General features: G+C 55.0%; 1 protein-coding gene across 5 annotated transcripts in view; it reads left to right on the top strand.

The window, feature by feature from the left end:
- Nucleotides 1–23,050, top strand: part of NOS1 (nitric oxide synthase 1) — a 73,363-nt gene that overhangs the window by 37,546 nt on the left and 12,767 nt on the right. For all 5 annotated transcript variants that reach the window (XR_004419662.2, XM_033075610.1, XM_033075607.2 and 2 more), the window contains exons 4-21: nt 5,023–5,160; nt 5,568–5,713; nt 6,489–6,651; nt 7,712–7,803; nt 9,565–9,706; nt 10,147–10,286; nt 10,661–10,835; nt 11,572–11,673; nt 12,447–12,641; nt 14,183–14,268; nt 16,768–16,912; nt 17,244–17,348; nt 17,699–17,757; nt 20,393–20,509; nt 20,675–20,849; nt 21,159–21,297; nt 21,994–22,072; nt 22,529–22,722. Coding sequence is in view for 4 of the 5 variants with exons in the window: in XM_033075610.1 (XP_032931501.1) it covers nt 5,023–5,160; nt 5,568–5,713; nt 6,489–6,651; nt 7,712–7,803; nt 9,565–9,706; nt 10,147–10,286; nt 10,661–10,835; nt 11,572–11,673; nt 12,447–12,641; nt 14,183–14,268; nt 16,768–16,912; nt 17,244–17,348; nt 17,699–17,757; nt 20,393–20,509; nt 20,675–20,849; nt 21,159–21,297; nt 21,994–22,072; nt 22,529–22,722 (2,392 nt within the window). In the remaining variant the exon portion in view is untranslated. The remainder of the gene's footprint in view (nt 1–5,022; nt 5,161–5,567; nt 5,714–6,488; nt 6,652–7,711; nt 7,804–9,564; nt 9,707–10,146; nt 10,287–10,660; nt 10,836–11,571; nt 11,674–12,446; nt 12,642–14,182; nt 14,269–16,767; nt 16,913–17,243; nt 17,349–17,698; nt 17,758–20,392; nt 20,510–20,674; nt 20,850–21,158; nt 21,298–21,993; nt 22,073–22,528; nt 22,723–23,050) is intronic.

The raw sequence follows: 23,050 nt of genomic DNA, 5'->3' as shown, positions 1-23,050 counted from the left end.
GCCTGAGCTCTGGCAGTGCTTGGGCTGAAGGGTCTCCCTGATGGGATTATCCAGGGCAGGACCTGAGGGACCAGACTGGAGATCACCTCCCTGCCATGGGATCACCTCCCTCCCACTGTCCCAGGCTGCTCCAATCCCAATGTCCAACCTGGCCTTGGACACCCCCAGGCATCCAGGGGCAGCCACAGCTTCTCTGGGCACCCTGTGCCAGGGCCTGCCCACCCTCCCAGGGAACAATTCCTTCCCAATATCCCATCCAGCCCTGCCCTCTGGCAGTGGGAAGCCATTCCCTGTGTCCTGTCCCTCCAGCCCTTGTCCCCAGTCCCTCTCCAGCTCTCCTGGAGCCCCTTTATGCCCTGGCAGGGGCTCTGAGCTCTCCCTGGATCCATCTCCATGTGAGCATGCCCAACTCTCCCAGCCTGGCTCCAGAGCAGAGGGGCTCCAGCCCTTGGAGCATCTTTGTGGCCTCCTCTGGACTCCCTCCAGCAGCTCCAGGTCCTTCCTATGCTGGGCTCCAGAGCTGGATGCATTTCTCCTGGCAGTCCTGCATGGAATGATCTTCCCATGCACTTTTCCAGTGTCAGAGACCCACGGGGGACACACCTGGAGCACACTTGGGAGTGTCCAGGTGTCCCTGTGCTGATGCCCACAGGGCACTGGGATAGCCCTGACCACACTGCAGGGCTGTAACCAGCCTGGCTGGGTGCTGAGGTGCAGCTGGGATCCATTTCCACCCTCCCTCACCTCAGGACCATGGCCAGGTGTCCCAGCAGCCTCGGGGGTGGGGGGGATGTCCCCAACATGGGCAGCACATGGATAATGCAGTGTGGCAGGGATCCTGAGCTCAGGGATGGGTCAGTGCTGCTCTCCCAGTCCCAGCACATGGATAATGCAGTGTGCAGGGATCCTGAGCTCAGGACAGGTCAGTGCTGCTCTGCCTTTGCCCCAGCTCTGTTCAGACCCTGTCTTGCTGCCTCCTTTGCTAAGCCCCGTGCGTGTCCGTGTCTGTTACTATAAGCACTTTATAACCTTCTGTGTGCAGAGCTTAATTTCTGTCTGTGCTGGGGCTGCCAAAACCGCCAGTCTTAAGCTGCTATTAAACTCTTTATTATTTTTTTTTTCTCTGGATGCACAGCTTTCTTTTTATCCTTCTTATCCCCGAATCCTTACGCCTCCTTTTCTGGAAGCAGTGTGGTTTTCCCCCCAGCCGTTCCCCGGGGCTGTGTGCAGTCAAGGCAGCTGAACTTCTTTCAAGCAGCAATAAATACTATTAACACAGGGGAAAGTCAAGCCAAGTGGGAACTTTCCTCGGTTTTTTCAAGCAGCATTGGGTGGATTCACTTGGCCAGGTGGCGAATGCTCACTGAGGCTCGTAATAAGGTGCTGAAAGCCCCGCTGGGCATCGATCCCCGTGCCTCTGTTATTTTTTACAAAACCACACGGTGTTTTTTGCTGGTTTCCCAGGAGCCCAATCCCTCTAACCCTGAGGATGCCGTGGCTGCACCAGGTCCTGTTTCAGTCACCAGGGTCTGATTTGTGAGCAGCTCTGTGCCCGTGTAGCTCTCGGGGGACGCGGCTCAGAGCAGCTTGTGAGGCTGATTTGCGGCTGTCCAAAGGCAAAGGACACGCTTGGGGTTGATGCAGTCTGGAAGGAAATGTCAGCACGGGAATAAATCCACGACCTGGATGCCGCTGCTGCCGCCGGTGGGACTCCCCGAGCGCTCCCCTGGCAGGGTGAGGAGCTGCAGAGCCCGGAACGGGAGATGTCCGCTGTCCTCGTGTCCCCAGGAGCCCCCAGCAGGGCCGGGTGTGCTGTTCCTGCAGGAGCAGACAGCTCCGGAGCCCCCGAGTGCCGGCACACTCCGGCTGGAAGCTGTTTGCATAACGCGTGTGCCGCAGTTGTCGCTCGCCTTGTCCCTCTCCTGAGTCACCGAGATCCCAGCTGCCTCATTAGAACATGAAAAGATCTCACGCAGCATCCCTGGCACAGCGGCGGGGAATGTTTGGCTCCGGTTTGGGCGTGCAGGGAAGGCACACACACACAAACTCACACACAGCTCCCTCCCAGGCTCCTCTGGCTTCTCTGCACAGCTGCTCCTGGATGTGGCTGTGTGACCTCCAACATGTCACTGACCTCCCAGGGAACAATTCCATCCCATATCCCATCCAGCCCTGCCCTCTGAGAGTGGGAAACCATTCCCTGTGTCCTGTCCTGTCCTGTCCCTCCATCCCTTGTCCCTCTCCAGCTCTCCTGGAGCCCCTTTAGGTGCTGGAAGGGGCTCTGAGGTGTTCCTGGATCCTTCTCCAGGTGAGCACCCCCAGCTCTCCCAGCCTGGCTCCAGAGCTGAGGAGCTCCAGCCCTTGGAGCATCTCCTCTGGTCCTTCCTCTGCTGGGCCCAGGGCTGGGTGCATTTCTCCTGGCAATCCTGCATGGAATGATCTTCCCATGCACTTTGGCAGCCTCACAGTGTCAGTGACCCATGAGGGACACACAAACCCCTCTGAGCTGGTGCTGATGCCCACAGGAATTGTTCACTGTGAGGGCAGTGTCCCAGGATCCAGCATCTCCCTCCCAGTAAGGGCTGTCAGGCACTGGAACCGATTGATGGGGTGCCATTAATCCCTGGAAGTGTCCAAGAAATGACACTCAGTGCTCTGCTCTGCTTGACAGCTTGGTGCTCACTCAGAGGTTGGGATCAACCACCTTGGAAATCTTCCCCAACCTTAATAACTGTGTGATTCCAAGATTCCAGCTCACCCAGATCCTGCAGGGAAAAGACAAAAATGGGAAAGGGAGCAGCTTTGAGGGGGTTTGAGGCACAACATCTGCAGGCAGAACATCTGTAGGCAGATAAGCAGCCAGCATCCCCCCACTTGCTCCAAGGATGGGGACACTGCCACATCTGCATTCCCAGCACGTTTTGGGGCCATACCTGCTCCAGCAAGAAAGATTTTAGCAGCACACCTTGTCAGGAGATCAAAACTCTGATTTAAAAGTGCTGGATCTAATCAACACTCCCTGCCTGGTGCTCCCGGTTTCTGTCTGGCAGGTGGAGCTGCAGGTGAGGATTGCTTTTGGTTGCATTTCTGAGCTGTTTTCAGCACGTTTTGCCCCTCTCAGAGAGCTGCTCTGAGCAATCAGGCTCAGAGGGGAGGTGGCAGATTGTCCCCTTTGGTCCTCAGGGTGGGTCAGGGAGCACAGGATGCTGTTGGTGACTGAAGAATGATTTCATTCTCTTGGAAGAGTAAAACAAGCAAGGGGGAAAATGATCAGGAGCTGCCACTGCCATGATTTAGACTGGATTCCTTAAAATTGAAAAAAAATGAGCTTTAAAATAGTGTTTTTCCAGGACTAATCGAGGAGGTTCTTTTTATTTACTGCGGGGTTTGACCTCTGCATGAGGTTTTTTATTTGGTTTCTGCAGCATGCAGAGGAGAGGCTGAGATGTGGTGTGTGGACATTTGGCTTCAAGGGGTAGACTTCGACACACTCCTTGGGAAAATCGTGGGATTTGTGACATGAGGAATGTCAGAGATCCTCGGAAGCACGGCCTGGGGGCGCAGGGAGCAGCTTTTGGAAACTGCAAGGACTAAAGAAGGTCCTGCTGAGGATTCAGGCTGTAAATCTCTACCTTCCCCTCCAGCCTCTGTCCCTTGTTCCCAGACTATGTTTTCAGAGCGTGGCATTCACTGCCAGCCTCAGGGTGCTTGAAATCCCTGTTTTCCAGGGGAGAAAAGTCTGGAGCTTATGGTGAAACCAAGAACTGGGCAAAAAGTCTGGCAATGCCAGCAGGACAGTGCAAAGGTGTCTGCCCAGCCCAGACATCAACCAAGGAATCAGCCAGGCTCTGATCTCTCTGAGCTTTGGAAAAGCAGAACAATCCTTTGGTGAGGTGGGAACGAGTCAGAGCTGGAGCCTCAGCTGCTTTGTCATCCCTGTGGCTCCTGCTGCTTCCCCTCCTGGACCAGGAGCTCTTCCCACCCTGTGCAGGTTCTTTGCTTCAGGCTCAATTTGTGCTGCTGCTGCCCCTCTGCAACGGGGACAGGAGCCCAGGACCCCCAGAAAGGAGGGGGGACTCTGCTGAAGGCAGTGCCAACTCCAAGAAAAGCAGATTAATTCAGAAGGGGCACCCAGGATTCTTGTAGGAAGGGACAGATCCAGTCCAAGCCCAGATCTGCTGTGCAGAGCCTTGAAGTGGTGCCAAACACAAGCAGCTTTGGCCAGGACGCTCTTAGGCGTCCCCTGGGGAGCTGCAGCAACAGCGCCGTGGTTGCAGTGGTGGAATTACATCCCTGAGTAAGATCTGACTCCTGGGAGACTCCCAGAGCCACTGCACACTCCCCTGTCCTCACACTGATGGCTCTTTGAGCTCCAAGTGCTTGGGGTGAGTAAAGGCCACAGCAGAAAATTGGGATTTTATCTGTGAAAATGTGCAAAAAGAAGCACCTGTAACCAGTTCTCCTCCTCACAAGCTCTGTGCTGGCTGAGGCTCTCCCCGTGCTGGCACAGAACTCAAGGAGAGCTGGATGAGCTCATCCCAAGGCAGTGTCAGGGAACTGAGGCTGGAGAAATCCAACTACTCATGATTCAGCAGCCCCTCTACTTCGATAATTTATCCATCCTCATTCCTACAACCTTTCCAGCGTTGGTATCAGAGGAGCTGTGCCTTTGGCTTGCTCAGACCTGAGCAGGTGATGCTCCTTGGGAAGAAACATCTCACAGATTTTGGAGGAGAGTTTTCCTCTGGGAAACTTGAACACAACATTCTCCAAGTCACTTCCACCTCTGGTTTGAACTAATTTTGCACACTTTTGGCTGTCCCATAACCAACACGACTTCTTAATTCCGTTGTGAGTTGGCTTCTCCATTGTAGAATCCCAAATAATGCCAAATATTGGGATAATACACCTTATCACCCCAGAATTTAAGCACAGGCATCCCCCCATACATGATCCTGTGTTGTTGGGACCTTTTCCTGTGTTTTTCTGGTGAGTTCTGACCTTGTATTCCCTGTTTTCCAGCCGCCGCCATCCGGGCGCCAGTCCCCGACCAAGAACACCCACAATGGGAGCCCTTCCAAATGCCCCCGGTTCGTGAAAATCAAGAACTGGGAGACAGGCTCTGTGCTCCACGACACCCTGCACCTCAAGACTGCCATGGTGAGTAGAGCTGCCCAAAATTCCCTGAGCATCGTGGAGTGGGTGGCAGCGTTTCCAAGATGGATTTACCTGGGAATGCAGACGTGGAGGAATTCAGTCTTGTCTCCAGTAGGGTTTGAATTTTGAAACAATGAGCAATAAGAGAGAGGGAAATCTATCTGGGATAAATAAGGGAAAGCATTTGACTTCGTGCCAGGCTGGGAGGTGAATCCCATCTCTCCAATTATCTGGATCAAGAGGTGTCTGCACATGACCTGTGCCATCACAGTGTCCCCAGCCAGCTGGGAATGTCCCGCTGTGTTTGTCACACACCACCACCCTCTGTGTACGTGATCACTGTCTGCCCTAGCCCAGCTCAGGTGACCACAGTGGCTCCAGGACATTCCTGTCCCCTCCTGTCCCCTCAGGCCACGGCGTGCACCGAGCAGATCTGCATGGGCTCTGTGATGACCCCCAGCCCCCACGTCCGCAAGGCAGAGGACACCAGGACCAAGGAGGAGGTGCTGCTCCTGGCCAAGGACTTCATTGACCAGTACTACTCCTCCATAAAGAGGTGAGTGCTGCCTGCAGGAGCCCACAGCCCCCAGTGTCACACGTGTCACCCACAGAGCTCCAGCCCTGCAGCCCAGCCCAGCAAAGACCTGGAGCTGCTGGAGGCAGAGGAGATGATGATCCTCTCCAGGATTGTTCAGTCTGGAGAACAGAAGCTTTGGGGTGACCCAATTGTGGCCTTTCAGTGCCTGATGGAGGCAAAAAGAAACATGGAGAGGGACTGGGGACAAGGGATGGAGGGACAGGACACAGGGAATGGCTTCCCACTGCCAGAGGGCAGGGCTGGATGGGATATTGGGAGGGAATTGTTCCCTGGGAGGGTGGGCAGGCCCTGGCACAGGGTGCCCAGAGAAGCTGTGGCTGCCCCTGGATCCCTGGAAGTGTCCAAGGCCAGGTTGGACAGGGATTGGAGCAGCCTGGGATGATGGAAGGTGTCCCTGCCCATGGCAGGGGATGGGACTGGATGGGCTTTAAGGTCCCTTCCAACCCAGGCCATTCCATGATTCCATGATCTGATCTCCTACATGTGCAGGTCATGGCAGGAGGAGCCTCTGGTGCTCCATCAGCAGCTGCTTCCTGAGTAGAGTTTCATTGCTGGTGTTTGTTGTGTCTCTGCACAAGTCCCTGTCCTGTCCCCCTGGTCCTTGTTATCCCAAAGCTGGGGTAACCATCCCACAATCCCTGGTGTGGTAGGAACAAGGAATTCCAGGTGGAGAGCAGCAGCATTCCCTGCCCTCTGCCTGACCCCCCACCTCCTCTGCTCCCAACCTTCCCAGATCTGGCTCCAAGGCCCACATGGAGAGGCTGGAGGAGGTGACCAAGGAGATTGAGGCCACTGACACGTACCAGCTGCGGGACACAGAGCTGATCTACGGAGCCAAGCACGCCTGGAGGAACGCGGCACGCTGTGTGGGCAGGATCCAGTGGTCCAAGCTGCAGGTCAGCACCAACCCCACCAGAAACACCCAGGAGATTCCTGCCGAGGGCTGTGCTGGGGTTTTCAAGAGGCAAATCCTGCTGTCCAGCACCTGGGAATCCCAGCACAGGTCCAGGGACAGGTGTTCAGCATGCACAGCTCCTCCCAGCAGCTTTGGGATGTCAGCAGGAGCTGGGAAAGTGTCTGTGGGGTGGAAGATGAGGTGGCTGTGTCTGAAATGGAAGTGGTGCTCCAGGGGACATTTTCCAAAATCGGGTCCTGCTCCAGCATCTTTCCTGCTGCTTCCAAACCTGTTGCTCCACCTGGAGAGAGGCAGCAGGACACGTTTGTCCTCAGTACTGAGATCCAGCAGGAGAGGATTCGGCTCAGTGCCCTTTTGGCAAGGGAAGCTGAACAGGATTGGAAATCAGTGATCCCTAGGGAATCCCTTGGTACAGAGATGTCCTCTCCTCCTGCAGCCTGGAACAGATCCAGTGCTGCTGAGCAGTTCCTGTGGCTGCTTCACACAGGGAATGGGCACAGCCACTTCTGTTGATCTCCCCTCCTCATTTCCCAATGCTTTCATGGATGCCCCATCCCTAGAAGTGTCCAAGGCCAGGTTGGACGGGCCTTGAAGCAACCTGAGATCATGGAAAGTGTCCCTGCTGTGGGCAGGGGGCGGGATGAGATGCTCTTTAAAAGCCCCAACCCAAAGCATTCCATGATTCCATGATTCTCTGTCCCTCAGGCCTGACTGACACCTGTTCTGTTCAAGCTCTCAGTGCTGATGAGAGAAGCAGAGCAGAATCAATAATTGTTGGGGGATAAGGCAGGAACAGCAGCAGGTTGGGAGCACGGGAATGAGGAGGTTTTTGCCTGAGCAGCAGATGAGTCACCTCTCCAAAGCAAAAGGGGCAGCTGGATTACACATCCACGTGTTCCAAAGGCAGGGAACACGTAATTGTGGAGCTTTAGATCCCTGAGAAGCCACAGTGGTGCCTGGAGTTCTCCATGTGCTGCGTTTCCTCTGCCTGGCTCTGCCCCAGGAGCTGGAACATCCCCACAATCGCTTCCCTGTTTCAGGTGTTCGATGCCCGGGACTGCACCACGGCCCACGGGATGTTCAATTACATCTGCAACCACATCAAGTACGCCACCAACAAGGGCAACCTCAGGTGAGCCACCAGGGTTTGGATCCCAGGGCTCTGGATGAGCGGACACCCAGCTCTGGGCCTGCTGGACTTGGGTCTGATGGCTGCACAGCCAACAGCAGTCCTGGGAACATTAGAGGGACCTGATCTGGGGTGGTGCTGGTCCAAGTGTCTCTTCTTGCTGCCTGTGGGACTTCAAAGGGAAGATTTTCCCACTATTTCCCCTTTCCTATATTCTGCATCCAACACAGAGTTCAGACTTTCCTCCAGATCTGTCTGAAACCCCCTGTTAGCAGCCAGGAGCTGGGAATGCCCCAGATTTCAGAGCCACGATTTCCTCCAGTGCAACAACTCTTTGGGACTCACTTGGGGCACACCCAGAGGTGGTGGCAGCTCCTTTTCCTCCAGCATTCCACCGCTCCCGCCATTCACCAGGATGATAATCACTTTTATCATACACATCACTTGTGTGTGGTAAAAACTTCTTTGATAGTTGTCTTGTTTTGAATGTCTGCTAAGAAAGGCAGGAAATGGACAATTTTCTTGAAATGCACAATGTGAACCCCTCTCTCCAAATTATTATAATTTTGATAATCAAGGGGCTCTCAGGCAAAGATATGGGAATAGGAATAACAGTTCTTTACTAGGGAAATTAAAATAGAAATACAGTATTACAAATAACAACGCCCAAAAAACCAAATCCAAAACACTGCCAGAGTCAGAATCCAACCTGACACCCCATCTGTCAGTCAGGGTGTTGGCAGCAGTCCCATTCCATGGTGGCTGCATCCTCCTGCAGTGACAGATGTGGCTCAGTTGGAGCAGTGCTCCTGTACAAGGTGCAGTTTTCCTCCCAAGGTCCAGTGATGATGTGGAAAGGTCCGGCTTTCCTCTGGAATCGAGTGGAAAAGGCTGCTCTGACGTTCCAAATCTCAGATTTTATCTGGGTAGGAAATGTTTGGCTCCTCCCCCTGGCTGGAGCATCTCCCAGTGGGATGATGGAATTTTATCAGTCATGCACTGGGACTCAATGGCCATGAACAGGAGATATCTCCTGCAGGAAGGATGGGTTGTGGAAAGATAAAGAGCACTGCCCCACCTGGTTTTAACAGCTGGCCCATTAGCAGAGGATATCTCCCACAGAGATGAGGATCACTGCCCCACCTGGTTTAACAGATGGTGATAGAATCCACACTGCTGGTCACATCCTGCATTGCAGCCTAAGACAAAAGTATTTAAACCGTGCACCTGAGGGTATTCAGCTGGGCCCATTTGAGGAGTGATTGACTGAGGGATGAGTGACTGAGTTACCAATACCATTTGATTGGGTAATTGGCTGTAAGGAGGTGCCACTACTTGTGTCAAGGTGTGGTGACCCACGCTCTTTTTTGAGTTTAATGACAAACGTTTGCCATCGGTGTCAAATTGAGAATGTCAGTACTTAGCAAGATGCTTCCCTTTCTGACATTGAGGGCAAATAGGAAGTTGTTTAGATTGAATTTCTGTTGTAGGACAATCCCTTTTCATGTGTCCTGGCTTACCCAAACAACAAGCCTTTTTATCAGAGTCCAACTGTACAGTTGCAAGATTCTCTAAAAATTTTTGTTTGTCTCTCAAGGGCTTTTTTAAGCTTTTTCATTTTTTGTCCCAAATTTTTTCCCGAAGTTTTTCCCGAATTATCTCCCAATATTTTTTCCCAGCTTTTCTTGAGATTTTACAATCTGCTTTTCGAAAGCACATTAGCAGAATGCAGTGGAGAAGTGCAGCTCTGCCTTTCCCTTCCAGATCTGCCATCACCATCTTCCCGCAGCGCACGGACAGCAAGCACGACTTCCGCATCTGGAACGCGCAGCTGATCCGCTACGCCGGCTACAAGCAGCCCGACGGCACCATCCTGGGGGATCCCGCCAACGTGGAGCTGACTGAGGTGCCACACCTGCCAAAAAGGGGTCACAGGACACTCCTGAGCACCCCCAGAGGGAGGAGGGGCTGGCTGGGCAGGTTGGGGTGGTCCAGTGCAGCCCCATGGGGGAGGTTGGGTTTGTATCTCCCACAGATTTGCTTTTCCCAGGAATAAAGGGTGGGTTTTGTCACTTCTCTTCTTTTTTCACACATTTTCTGCTTCACCATTACAGCACAAGCTATGATCCTACCAGAGATCTATTCCAGGCTCATTTTCACTCCAAATTCCCATGATTTGGCCGTAGATGGCCTGGGACAGGCCCCCTGTTGTAGCTCCCTTTGCTCAACCACGAGGACAGAAATCCTGCCAGGAGCTGTGGCCAGGACCACACAATTCCCTGCCCACAGTGCCTGAAGAGCAGGTGACCTGCTGGGACACCAACCCTGCCTTTATTGTCCCTGCAGATCTGCATCCAGCAAGGCTGGAAGGCTCCGTATGGGCGCTTCGATATCCTGCCCCTGCTGCTCCAAGCCAACGGCAACGACCCTGAGCTCTTCGAGATCCCGCCGGAGCTCGTGCTGGAAGTGCCCATCCGGCACCCCAAGTGAGTCAGGGGCACCCCAAAACTGCTCAAGGGGGCCAGCAGGACTCAGCTCCTCTGGCTCCACCCTCACCATGGCCTGGGGGCTTCACCCAAGACCCTGTCCCAGATCTTCTTTCCAGAGCTGGCAAGGAAGTTGTGTCCATGTCTCAGGGCTTTCCCTTGTATCCAGATTGATTTTATTGGAAAGTTCCCTTTTCCTTGAAGTCTCCCACTCCTTAATGACCTTGTCCCCATAAACAGCCCCAAGGGGAGGTACTAATGGAAGTGTTCTGCTCAAGTCCTTCACCCTGGTGGCAAAGTGACCTCCCCCACCATTCCTGCACTGGGCAGGGAATTCCTGGCTGGTTGCCTAATCCTGACTTTTTTCCCGGCAGGTTTGAGTGGTTTAAGGACCTGGGCCTGAAGTGGTACGGGCTACCAGCTGTTTCCAACATGCTCCTGGAGATTGGGGGCCTGGAGTTCTCTGCGTGCCCCTTCAGTGGCTGGTACATGGGCACGGAGATCGGCGTGCGCGACTACTGCGACAACTCCCGCTACAACATCCTGGAGGTGATTCCCGCTGCTCCTGGTGGGCGTGGGGTTACTGGGAAGCAGCAGGACACTGGGGGAGTGTTTGTTGGAGCAGGAGAGTTCAGGATATCCCTTCTCCTGGAGCCACATGGCCGAGGCTGGCGAGGTCTCTGTGTGCTGTGGGGTCAGCAGGGATGTGACACAGCCAGCGTGATCCCTGGGGAGCTTCCCACAGGCTTCCCAAAGAATCCTGGGATCAGCAGGCACCTGGTCATGTGCTCAGTTGAGACCAAATGCTAAACCATGGAAGGGTGCAGAGACACTGGGTGGCTCCTCAAGGGATGTGTGTGGGACCTCCAGCTGGTCCCACAGCTCAGGGACTGCCCACACTGGGAGAGACAAAGCCAAGCCGTGGGAAGGTGCCCATGCAGGTTATCTGGATCCATTAAAACCTTCCAAGGAGGGTTGTTGTGTTATTTAGAGGGGCTTCATCCCTCCCCAGTCTCCTGAAAACCAGAGGGGTGGGAGCAGTGTGAGTGTCCAGCTGCTCCTGGTGGCCTTCTCAGCAGCATTTGGCCACCTGCCTCTGCTCAGGGAGGAGGAAAGGCCATGCCCCTGCCATGCAGAGGAAAAGGCAGGATTTCTTCCCAGAGGAAGGCACAACATCAGCTCTTCTCTGCCCTGTGGGTGCCTTGTGCCTCTCCTCTCCCCAAGCAGAAATCTCCAGTCCTTGTTTTTGGCCACTAAATCCTTCTCCTGCCATGTGTTGTTACAGCAAGTGGCCAAGAAAATGAACCTGGATATGAGGAAAACCTCCTCACTGTGGAAGGATCAGGCCCTGGTGGAGATCAACATCGCTGTGCTCTACAGCTTCCAGGTACTCAGGACCCTGCTTGTCTGGAGGGACACAGGGACCGGGTGGAGACATCCACCTAAGGATGAAATTGGGCTGTGCCTCCTGAATTTAGGCTGCTGCAGTGAGATTTAATAATCTCCACACTTTGGATGTTGTAAAACAGCACCCCCAGGGGAAGTCTAGCCCTTCTGTCCTATCCCCAAGGAAGGATCTGGCCCAGCTTCTCCCCCAGCCTGCACTTAAGGGTTGAGTAACAAAACCAGTCCTTGGTGACCCAGCTTCAAAGGGAGAGCCCTGCCTAGAGCTGGGTCAGAGCTGCCCCGCTGGAAGAGCTTCCCAAGGAAGGAGCAGAGGATGCTCCATCCCATCCATCCCCTCCATCCCCTCCATCCCATCCATCCCTTCCATCCCATCCATCCCATCCATCCCCTCCATCCCCTCCATCCCATCCATCCCCATCTATCCTATCCATCCATCTCCATCCATCCATCATCCATCCATCCATCCATCCATCCATCCATCCATCCATCCATCCATTCCCGTCCATTCCCATCCACTCCCCTCCATCCCATCTCATCCCATCCCATCTTTGCTTGGCCCAGGACAATATCACATCTATTCTCAAAGCATTGGGGCAACTTTAGAGCCTCTTTGGGTCAGCAGCCACCTTGGATCATCCCTAAAGACCATGGGAGTGAGGAATATTTGGGACAAATATCCCCAAATGTAACATTTTGGCCTTTGCCCTCTGGGATGTGCTGACAGCTGCTGGCTCTGCTCTTGTCCCCTGACAGAGTGACAAGGTGACCATCGTGGATCACCACTCGGCCACCGAGTCCTTCATCAAGCACATGGAGAACGAGTACCGGTGCCGGGGGGGCTGTCCTGCCGACTGGGTCTGGATTGTCCCACCCATGTCGGGCAGCATCACCCCTGTGTTCCACCAGGAGATGCTCAACTACCGCCTGACGCCCTCCTTCGAGTACCAGGTGCTGTCCCCACCTCTGCCTTCCATGTGGCCAGGGGCAGGGTGGGAGTGGGAGCTCAGGAGGTGCAGGAAGGAGGGGGATGCCATGGGGCATGAGTCACAAGCTGTGCCTCAATTCCATGACAAGTCCAATGGATATTTCACCCTAACACAGTGCAATAATGGCGTTTTGCCCCTCTGTGGGGCTATGGAACACCTGAGCTCCCAATTTTTAGTAACACAGAGCTATTCCCCTTTGGAAATGCCAAATGGTGGGTGAGGAAATGGCCTGGAAGGCTCCTGTATCCTGCAGGTCTGGGTGGATGGCTCCTGTATCCCATTCCAGGATGCAGGTCTGGGTGGATGGCTCCTGTATCCCATTGCAGGGTGCAGATTGGAGAGGATGGCTCCTGTATCCCATTGCAGGGTGCAGGTTGGAGAGGATGGCTCCTGTATCCCATTGCAGGGTGCAGGTTGGAGAGGATGGCTCCTGTATCCCATTGCTGGGTGCAGGTTGGAGAGGATGGCTCCTGTATCCCATTGCAGGGTGCAGGTCTGAGTGGGTGGCTCCTGTATCCCATTGCAGGGTGCAGGTTGGAGAGGATGGCTCCTGTATCCCACTGCAGGGTGCAGGTTGGAGAGGATGGCTCCTGTATCCCATTGCTGGGTGCAGGTTGGAGAGGATGGCTCCTGTATCCCATTGCAGGGTGCAGATCTGGGTGGGTGGCTCCTGTATCCCATTGCTGGGTGCAGGTTAGAGAGGATGGCTCCTGTATCCCATTGCTGGGTGCAGGTTGGAGAGGATGGCTCCTGTATCCCATTCCAGGGTGCAGGCTCCTGTGTCCTGGGGATCCAGCAGTGGGACAGGGGCTCTGGCCCAGCAGGCCCAGCTGGGGATCAAATGCTGCTGCTGGGGTATTTAACACTCCAGACCATGAAGAAAAAGCCCTTAGCAAACACTCCCTCGTTATCCAGCCATCCCTGCTCCGGTGCTTTCCACACAATGTGACCTTTAGTCAAGAGCCCTTAAGGAATAATCACGGAGCAGGAGCAGTCTGTTCACTCCTGTAACCAGCCCACCAGGCACCCCGATGCTTGCTGGCTCGGATTGCAGCCTGCAAGGGCACGGAATGAGCTTCTGTGTGCTTGCTCCTGGCTTCAGCTGCCTCCCCTTCCCAAAGGGCCTCTTAGGCAAAAGGAACCTGTGGCCAGAGCAGGGGAAAGGATCTGTTTCCATCACCTCTCCCCTTCTGGCGTTGCCTTGTTTTTGGCTGTGGCCTATTAACGCTCCTCTCGAGAGGTGACAGAGCAATTGGCCAGATGCTGTTACAAGCCAGGAGCGTTTATTAGATTGCAATTTTCCTGGGCATGTTCCATTGCCCAAAAAAAAAGCCCCACGAGGCTCCAAGGATCAGGGACATAGAGAGGAGAGGTAGAGCTGTAGAGTAGCAGCCATTCCTCCCCTTCCTGACTGGAAGAATTTAACTCTCAGTGCTGTGCATGCTGCATTTCTCCAAGCTCTGAGCACTCCCCACCATCTGATCCTGCTTTTCCCTCTCCTAGCCCGACCCCTGGAACACCCATGTCTGGAAAGGGGTCAATGGGACACCCACCAAGAAGAGGGCCATTGGCTTTAAGAAGCTGGCAAAGTAAGTACCAGCCTTACTGGAAAGGCCTGGGATGTTTGGGGCTGGTCCTGGATTTAGGCACCCTGTGGGTGTGTGCATCACCCTACAGATGATGGGCCTGAGCCTGGGCCCTCTTTGAGCCACGAGGGACATTTAGGGACACAGACAGTCCTGTGAACACCCCCTTAGACCACCACAAAGGCTATCACAGGTGAATTCCAGATCTTGGATATTGTTTATTCTCCCAAGCTGTTCATTCTCTGGTTAGGAGCTCTTAACACTCAGGGATGGCTTTCCCACTTTTTGAGGGTGTTTTGCCTGTTTGTCCTTTCCTTGGGGCAGGAAGATCCCCCCTCCTTTTCCAGGGCTGTGTTGGCACTGACTCCTGTTCACACTCCTCCTTTTCCCATGGACTTTTTCCCTCTGTGAGGAGAAGCTGCCCCCAGTGTGTGCCCAACCCTCCAGACACCTGCTTTGGAAGGAAGGGGGGAGATGGGAATGAGGAATCTCCCTGCAGGCAGCAGATGGATCAGGGCTGAGCTGAGATTTGCACTTCATGGTCAGTTGACCCCTGGCAAGGAGCCACCTCAGTCCCTCTTCCCTGCCAAGGCTCCTCAGCAGAGGGATGCAGGAATGAAGCTCACTTTGGACCTTTTGGCCGATTCTGGTGCAAATTCCTCCCCTGTGGGCCATTGGCAGAGAGGAGCTGCTGGTTCTGTGGCAGCAGAACCCTGGGCCAAGGCAGAGAGGGCTGGGTGTGCCCTGGTGGCTGTGGCCAGGCTGCCAGGTGGCCCTGGCTCGTCACAGCATCTCCCCACGCTTCAGTTTCCCTGAATCCCTGCTATCAATTTGTTCCCACTCTTCAGCTGTCACCTCCTGCGAGCTGCTCTCCCTGGTGCATCCATAAACAGGATCAGCAGCTGAGGAATGTGCTCCTGCAGCTGACACTGGGGCTGGGGGAAGAGCAGGAGGAAAAATGCTTTTATGGGTGTCTACCCCATTGAGGGATGGTTTTATAAAAATGTGAGCATGGCAGGTAATTTAAAACAAAATCTCCATTGTTCTTGATGTACAGAAAGGAATTGTTTCTGTAATTCACCATTAATCCTGTCTGGATCTGGGCTTATCAGCTATAGAAGAGGCAGCCTGAGCCCAGAGCCTTGAGCATGATTTGATGCCTGCTCAGACTCAAAAATCTGTCCAAATCTGAGCCTTCAGAGCTCCAGTCCCTGCCCTGCCTGCCCTGGGGCCAGTGTGGGTCCTGGGGACAGGGGACAGTGCTACCACAGGATAACAGAGGGCAGAACTTCACTGGGGGTGGTGATACAGCAGCAAACAGAAATGTTCTGAGGCTGACTCTGCCATGGAGAGAAGCTGCCAGGGACAGGCAGGATAAACCAGCCTGGAGGAGTTCCTACCTCTTCTTTCCTCTTTTTTTCCTCCCTAAATGATTCCCCAAAACCAGAGTATTTCTGGGCAGGAGGGGCAGGGGGAAGCTGGACTCCTCCTGTCCAGTGTGACCATTCCAGCTCATCTGCAGGGGATGCAGGAATCCTGCTGACCTCAAAAACCAGGGGCAAGGCTGTCAAAGTGAATCAAGCTGCCCTTCCTCCTGCAGAGGCCACAGACATGCTTTGTGCTCCCTCAGCCTCCCAAAAATTGCCTTTCCTTGCTGCAACACCAGCCTAAATCCAGACCTGGTGGATTTCTGCCTTTCTGCTGGCCCCATTTAAAGGTTTGGTGGTCCACTTAGGAAAAAAAGATGTTAGGAAAAACAGTGTTGATTATAGATGTCCCTAAAATGACAAAGCATGCCACAGACAAGGAATCAGCATTCCTGGTGCTGCAGCAGCTCAGCCAGGACTGGGGACAGGCTGGTGACCTCCCAGGGCCCCTGTGCCCTCAGCCAGTGGGGAGAACTGGAGGAGAATCACCCAGTCACAGCTGCAGGGAAACAGCTGGGCACAGCCCAGCAAGGCTCAGATAAGGGAGGGCTGCTCCTGCAGGGCAGCTCTGGGTGTCACCAGAGCACAGGTGACAGGCATGGGGACAGCTCAGTGTGACCTCGGTGTGCCCTGCTGTGTGCAGGGCAGGGCAGCTCCTGCAGAACCCACCTGGATTTAAGGGATGGAGGAGCTTCTGTTCCTCCTGCCCACCTGGATTTAAGGGATGGAGGAGCTGCTGTTCCTCCTGGAGCTCCAGCTCTGCTTGGTTCCAGCTTTTCCTTTGGTATTACCTGTTCCTGATTCTTCTCTGGCCCTGCAGAAACACCACCCCCATGCCTGCTTTTCATTTTCCTCTTTTATCCCATTCAGGTATTTGAGCTCTATTCAAGCTCCCCCATCTCCTTTTCCTCTCTGACAAATCAAGCTCTTCCAGGGCTTCCCTTTTGCCATATAAAAACCAAAAAATCAATGCTACAGCTTTGTAAGGCTGTTCATTTCATAAGAAATAAAAAGCTCTGGGCTAGAGGCGCAGCTAAGGACCAAGCTCTGACTGGGATTCATTCCTGCTTTGCAGGGCTGTGAAGTTCTCTGCCAAGCTGATGGGCCAAGCCATGGCCAAGAGGGTCAAGGCCACCATCCTGTATGCCACAGAAACGGGGAAGTCCCAGGTCTATGCAAAAACTCTGTGTGAGATCTTCAAACACGCCTTTGATGCCAAGGTATGGAACCAGCTGCTGCTCCTGACACGTGATGGGTGTGAAATCACGGGTGCTCCAAGGAAATACATGGAAAACAGCTGCCAAGGGCCTTCAGGCTGTGACCCAGTGGGTCTGGGCTGGATTTTTCCAGCTGATTTCCTGCAGCCATTCCAGTGTCAGTTTGTCTGTGACCCCTGGGGTGGCAGCTCCAGGGCTGCCTGTGTCCCTCCAGGCTCCTGTTCCCATCCTGCCCATGCAGGGATCTCAGCAGGGATGTGCTGTCCCCATCCCCAGGGGCACTGGAGCCAGCCCAGGAGGCTCCCAGCTCTCTGTAACCTCTCTGTGCTCCCAGGTGATGTCCATGGACGAGTATGACATCGTGCACCTGGAGCACGAAACCATGGTCCTGGTGGTCACCAGCACCTTCGGCAACGGGGACCCCCCTGAGAACGGAGAGGTAGGGCAGCAGGGAGGGGACAGCTGTGGGACAGGGCCACCAATGTCCTCTTGGGGCTCAGACTGAGCTGGAGTGCCCCAAAACAGCTCCAGGTGCTGTAGCTGCCTCCAGCCTGCTCTGGAGCAGGGATATCTCCTGAGTCCTGCCATGAGAAGGGCTCTGATGGATCCTTTGTTACACTCACCCTGTGTGACCAGCACTGGTGTCACCAGAAGGTGACAGTGCCCTTGATGTGGGGGCTGTGGCCTGGACAGCTGGGAACATCGAGCAGGGGGCACAGGCTGTGCTCAGGGCTTGGTTTCCTGCAAAACCTGGCAAAGCTGATGGCCTTTTTCATTCTTTTTCTGTAGAAATTTGGCTGTGCATTAATGGAGATGAAGAATCCCAACTCCAACCTGGAGGAGAGGAAGTAAGAGCATTCCAACCCTTTCCCCTCCCAATCCAAACTCTAGCATGCAGGACAGGTTCCCTGCCTCCATCCTCTCACAAGGGAATGGGAAATCCTCAGGCAGGTCTCTCATTGCAAATATCCAGAAATGGGACCTGCCTGGAGACCCAGGGAATGGAGAGAGTGGAGTTCCAGCAAGGACAAAAGCACAGAGTCAGAGGTGCCTGTGGTTCTCAGCTTGCAATTCCCTGGGATGAGACTTTAAAGCTTCTCTCTTCATTTTGAAGAGGCAGGAATCTATTAAAAAAAGCCAGATAAAAATAGTAATTTCCCCAGAATCATCAATTCTGAGAGCCAGGGTCTGTCCAGGAGACACTGAAATAGTAAGAGTTGGAGGTAGAAGGGAGTTCCCAGCCTTGCAAATGTAGGTGGGGGAGGGCTTGAGAACCAGATTTAGCTCCATGCATGGTGTGAAAAGATTTCTAGGGAAAATAAGAGCTGTGATAATCCTGTGATGTTTGTAACCGGTACCCTGGAGACAGAATCTGGGATTGTAGAAAATCCCCCTGCAGGGGAAGATGAGCTTTGAGCATCTCTGTGCAGATCCCGGGGGCTGGGAAAGGAGGGCAGTGAGAATAATCATTTGGGGTCTCCTCTTATTTTAGCTCTGAAGAATAAAACATTTCCCAGAACTGGGACACTGCTCTGCCCTGGAATGTCTCCTGAGCTAACAACTGGCACAGAGCTGCTCCTTAATTAAGGATGGACCAGCCCTGGCCAGGGATCCAGGGCAGCTCCAGCCCCCTGACTCGGGGCGGTGTCACTGGGGCTGTGGAGTGGTGACAAACACGGCAGGGGCCAACCTGGGGCTGTCCAGAGCTGGCCCTGCTGCAGCCCCAGGTGCTCTCATTGCTGTGCAGCCACGTCAGCTGATGGATCCCTGCAGGGCTGCCCGGCTGAAAACCCATCAGGTTGCTAATGGCCTCGTGCATTAATGGGGACAGTGACAGAGCAGGATGTGCAGGCTGCCCTGGAGGAGTGGGGATGGAGAAGGGGCGTTCCACACGTGGTTCTCACCCCAAGGATCTTCGTGGCTGCAGAGGTGCTGCCCATGGCAGTCAGGCAGATTTGAGGAGGTTAAAAGCCCCTGAGCTCAGAGCTTGCTGTCCCAGACACCTCCAAGCGTAATTTCAGGAGTTTCTGAGAGCCAGGCAGGGACATCTTCCATTATCCCAGGCTGCTCCAAGCCCCCTCCAGCCTGGCCTTGAACACTTCCAGGGATCCAGGGGCAGCCACAGCTTCTCTGGGCCAACTGATTCTGGGATTGCCCCAACCAATATCCAGGGCCTTGCTAACATCAAGCACATAAAAAACCTTCAGCAATGGCAAAAGGAGACCTGGAGGACACTCAGGGGGAGAGTGACAGTGTCAGCCTGGGAAAAGAGAGCTGGAGAGAGCAGTTCCTGTCCATGCACCCCATGGAGTCCCAGCTCCCCCAGGGCAGGGTGGCCTCTCTACATCCCAGTGTCACAGGATCCTGCCAGGGCTCTGTGGCCACAGCTCTCTGCCACAGCCCTGAGGCTGTGCTGGGGTTGATACTTGGCTCCTCATCTCTTACAGCAAGAGTTTTCCAAGGGTTTTCTAAAGCATTCCTAAGCCATTCCTGTCCCTAGCCTGCTGTTCAGATGCTTCCCATCCTTCAGCAGCCATCCCACAGCACGACCTTCCCATTCCAGCTGCTGTCCCAACCTTGGGCCCAGCACCCAAGGGGGAATTTGGGCTTTGTGTCCATCTCATCCAGAGGGTTTTGCTGCCCTGAGCAGAGTCTGGGATTGCAGAAAATCCCCGACCCTGGAAGATGAGCTTTGAGCATCTCCGAGGCTGGGGAGGGAGGGAGGACACTGTGCTGGGCAGGGTGAGGGCATGGCCAGGGCCAGCAGAGTGGCTGCAGCAGGTGGAGAAGCAGAACAGCGTGCAGGTGTGGGGGGAGAGGAGGAGGAGGCCGAGGAGCAGAGGTGGCCCTGGGGCTCTGTGACCCGGCTGTCACTCGGCTCGGGGCTGTGCTCTCCGTGCCGTGCCGGCTGCAGGAGCTGTGCCGTGACTCATGCACACACCACTGCTCACTGCTCTGGCTGTAAATTTAGAAACTCTTATGTGAAGCAATTTTGGGAGATGGTTCAATTCAGAAATACTTCTGCTGTTGTCACATTTTTCCCCCTCTGCTCCCCTTCCCCCTCCTTATCCCCTTTTTCTCTCACTCTGTTTTTAAATTTTTTTTCCCCCACTTCCTATGAATGAAAAAGCCCTCAGAATATCTCTTCAGACACACCCAACATGGTGTGATGACAGGGAAGGACAGGTAAAGCCAGAGGTCCTGGCAGCTCTGAGTCATTGGGGACAATGTGGTGGCCAGCACATGACAAGGAGGTGACAAGGACCTCAAGGAGCATTCCTGCTGCAGCTGGGGGATGCAGAGGGGTTGCTATGGCTTTACCCCGGAGGGAGCACATTCCTCTGCACTCCCCACAGTGCCTGCTCGTGGGATTGCGAGCCCTGAGCTCTGGTTTGGTGTCCCCCACGATGGGGTCCCCTCTGAGCACAAAGCCAGCTGAGGTGAGGTGACCTGTGTAACCCTGGGTGCTGTCACTGTCCGCAGGAGCTACAAGGTCCGGTTCAACAGTGTCTCCTCCTACTCCGACGCACGGAAATCCTCCAGCGATGGCCCCGACTCCAGGGACAACTTTGAGAGCACGGGGCCCCTGGCCAACGTCAGGTAAAGGGGACAGGGTGGGAGGACAGAGCAGGAGCTGACAGAGCCCAGCACTCTGCCTCAGCCGAGGTGTTTGGAGATGTGCAGAGCCCTGCAGGCTGTTTTGGGAGGTGGTGGGACAGGAGAGGATGTGCCTGTGTCCCTGCCAGCTGAGCCATCTCCCCCCAGGTTCTCCGTGTTCGGGCTGGGCTCCCGGGCCTATCCCCATTTCTGCGCCTTCGCCCGCGCCGTGGACACGCTGCTGGAGGAGCTGGGGGGAGAGAGGATCCTCCGCATGGGAGAGGGGGATGAGCTCTGTGGCCAGGAGGAATCCTTCAGGACCTGGGCCAAGAAGGTCTTCAAGGTAACCTGGGGCTGCCCTGGTGCTGCAGGGAGGAACAGGGGGGGAAGGACAGGGGTTAGAGCTGGATCTGAGCCCAGCCTCCCCTTCCAAGCACCACCCCAGCCCACAGTAACCAGGGTGGAGCTGGCCACCAAAAGGTCACCAGTGTGTTCAATTCCTGCATCATCCCAGATATCTGGGGAGAAGAGCACCACGACTGTGCCCATGGTTGCCCCTGCACTGCTGGGGCTCCTTCTCCATGTGGGCTGGGATGGGATGGGGGGGTCTCTGGGGGCAGGGAGGTGCCTGAGGGCCTGGTGTGTGCTGCAGGCAGCGTGCGACGTGTTCTGCGTGGGGGACGACGTCAACATCGAGAAAGCCAACAACTCCCTGATCAGCAACGACCGCAGCTGGAAGAGGAGCAAATTCCGCCTGACCTACGTGGCCGAGGCCCCGGAGCTCACCCAAGGTACAGACAGGCTCCTCTGAGGGCTCTGGCTGGGGGGCAGATGGAGGAGACACAGGGGCAAAGGGGCCAAACCCTGTTTTTTGTCTCTGTTAAGTTCCCAGAATTCCAGCCCTGCCTTTCCCCCCATGCCATGCCCCAGGAGCAGCCTGTGACAGTCCCAGGCCCCTCTGGCCAGTCCCTGTCTGTGTCTGTAACAGAGATGTTTGGACATGATCTGCTCTCCCTCCTCCTGACCCCATTTTTTGAAGCGAGGAGCTGGAAACTTGAGCTCTTTCCAAGCTTATTTTGCCCAGTGCCGCTCGGCCGAGCGCTGCGGAGCGAAGGCAGGTGCAGCCCACGGACACCTGGCCCCTCAGCACGGCTCCTGCAGCGCAGGATCTGCCGCACCGGCTCAGCTCTTCCCAAACCTTCCCAAAATCTCCTGCCAGCCAGGTGGCACTGGCAGTGACAGGAGCCTGTGGGCAGTGCGAGGGCACAGCCCTGAGTCTCATGGGGTGCTTTTGGAGCCCTCCTCTGTCACTGAAAACACGTGCTTGGGTCACCCTGGGGTTTGCGATCCCTTGGGCTTGCAGGAGGGAGGTCAAGCCCCTGTGGTTGGCTCTGCTCTGAAGGGCTGAGCCCACAATGACCCCACAAAAGCCACAAGTCCTTGGCTGTGCTCTGCTGAATCCCTTCCCTGACTCTTTTCCTCCTCAGGACTCTACAGCATCCACAAAAAACGCGTCTATGCAGCCCGGCTCCTCACACGCCAGAACCTGCAGAGCCCCAAGTCCAGGTAAGAGATGCTGCTGTCCTGGGAGCTGGACACACACCTGGGGCACCCAAAACAGTGCCACAAGCAGCCCTTGAGTCCTGGTATCCATGGAACCCTTTGTGCAAACCATGAGTAAGGCTGGAAGCCGGTGGAGGGTGTTCCCAAGCTCCATGCACAGTGAAATTCCTGCTGGTCCCTCCCTCGGCCCATGGGGTGGGGAGCTGGCTGGAGTGGCAGTAAAGGAGGGATAGGATTGCTGAGCAAGAGGTTAAATTGGTTTTCCCTTTTCACATAAAAGTCCCTGAGGGTAAGTCAGGGTGTGCTGCATCCCTTCTCCCTGCTGTGACCTTGGTGACATGGCCACCACCATGCCACCAGCACTGCCCAGTGCACCAGCAGCTCCTGAGGCCAGGGCTCAGCCACGCCCTGAAGGATCCCCCAAAACACTTTTCCCTGCTTTTCCTCCTTCTCCTGCAGCCGCCTGACGATTTTCCTGCGCCTGCACACCAACGGGCACCAGGGGCTGCAGTACCTGCCCGGGGACCACCTGGGGGTGTTCCCAGGGAACCACGAGGACTTGGTCAATGCCCTCATCGACAGGCTGGAGGATGCCCCTCCGACCAACCAGCTGGTGAAGGTGGAGCTGCTGGAGGAGAGGAACACAGCTCTAGGTAACCAGGGAGTACAGGTGGCCTCTCTCCTGCAGTTCTTGGAGCTCCTCAGGGGAGTGGCTGGTCCCAGGAAAATAATTTTCATCTCCCTGCTGTGCTCACCTTGATTGGGAGCAGCTCCTTCATCTCTGCTCTGCCCAGAGCCTTTGCTGGTCTGCGCTTGGGATGTGGAGCAAGGGTGGAAGGGTGATATGGGGAAGATATTTCCATATTCCATGGAAAAATTAAAGGTGTTTATATTCCCTTAGAAAGGGCAACATCTAGGTCTGGGAGGAAGAATTAAGGGCTCTTGAGGGGCCATCCCAACACCGTATTTCAGGGATAAATC

This window comes from Catharus ustulatus, chromosome 18, assembly GCF_009819885.2.
Source record: "Catharus ustulatus isolate bCatUst1 chromosome 18, bCatUst1.pri.v2, whole genome shotgun sequence".
In the NCBI taxonomy this organism is placed as follows: domain Eukaryota; kingdom Metazoa; phylum Chordata; class Aves; order Passeriformes; family Turdidae; genus Catharus; species Catharus ustulatus.
Note: the sequence above shows the minus strand (reverse complement) of the source record. Positions and strands in the feature narration are given on the sequence as shown.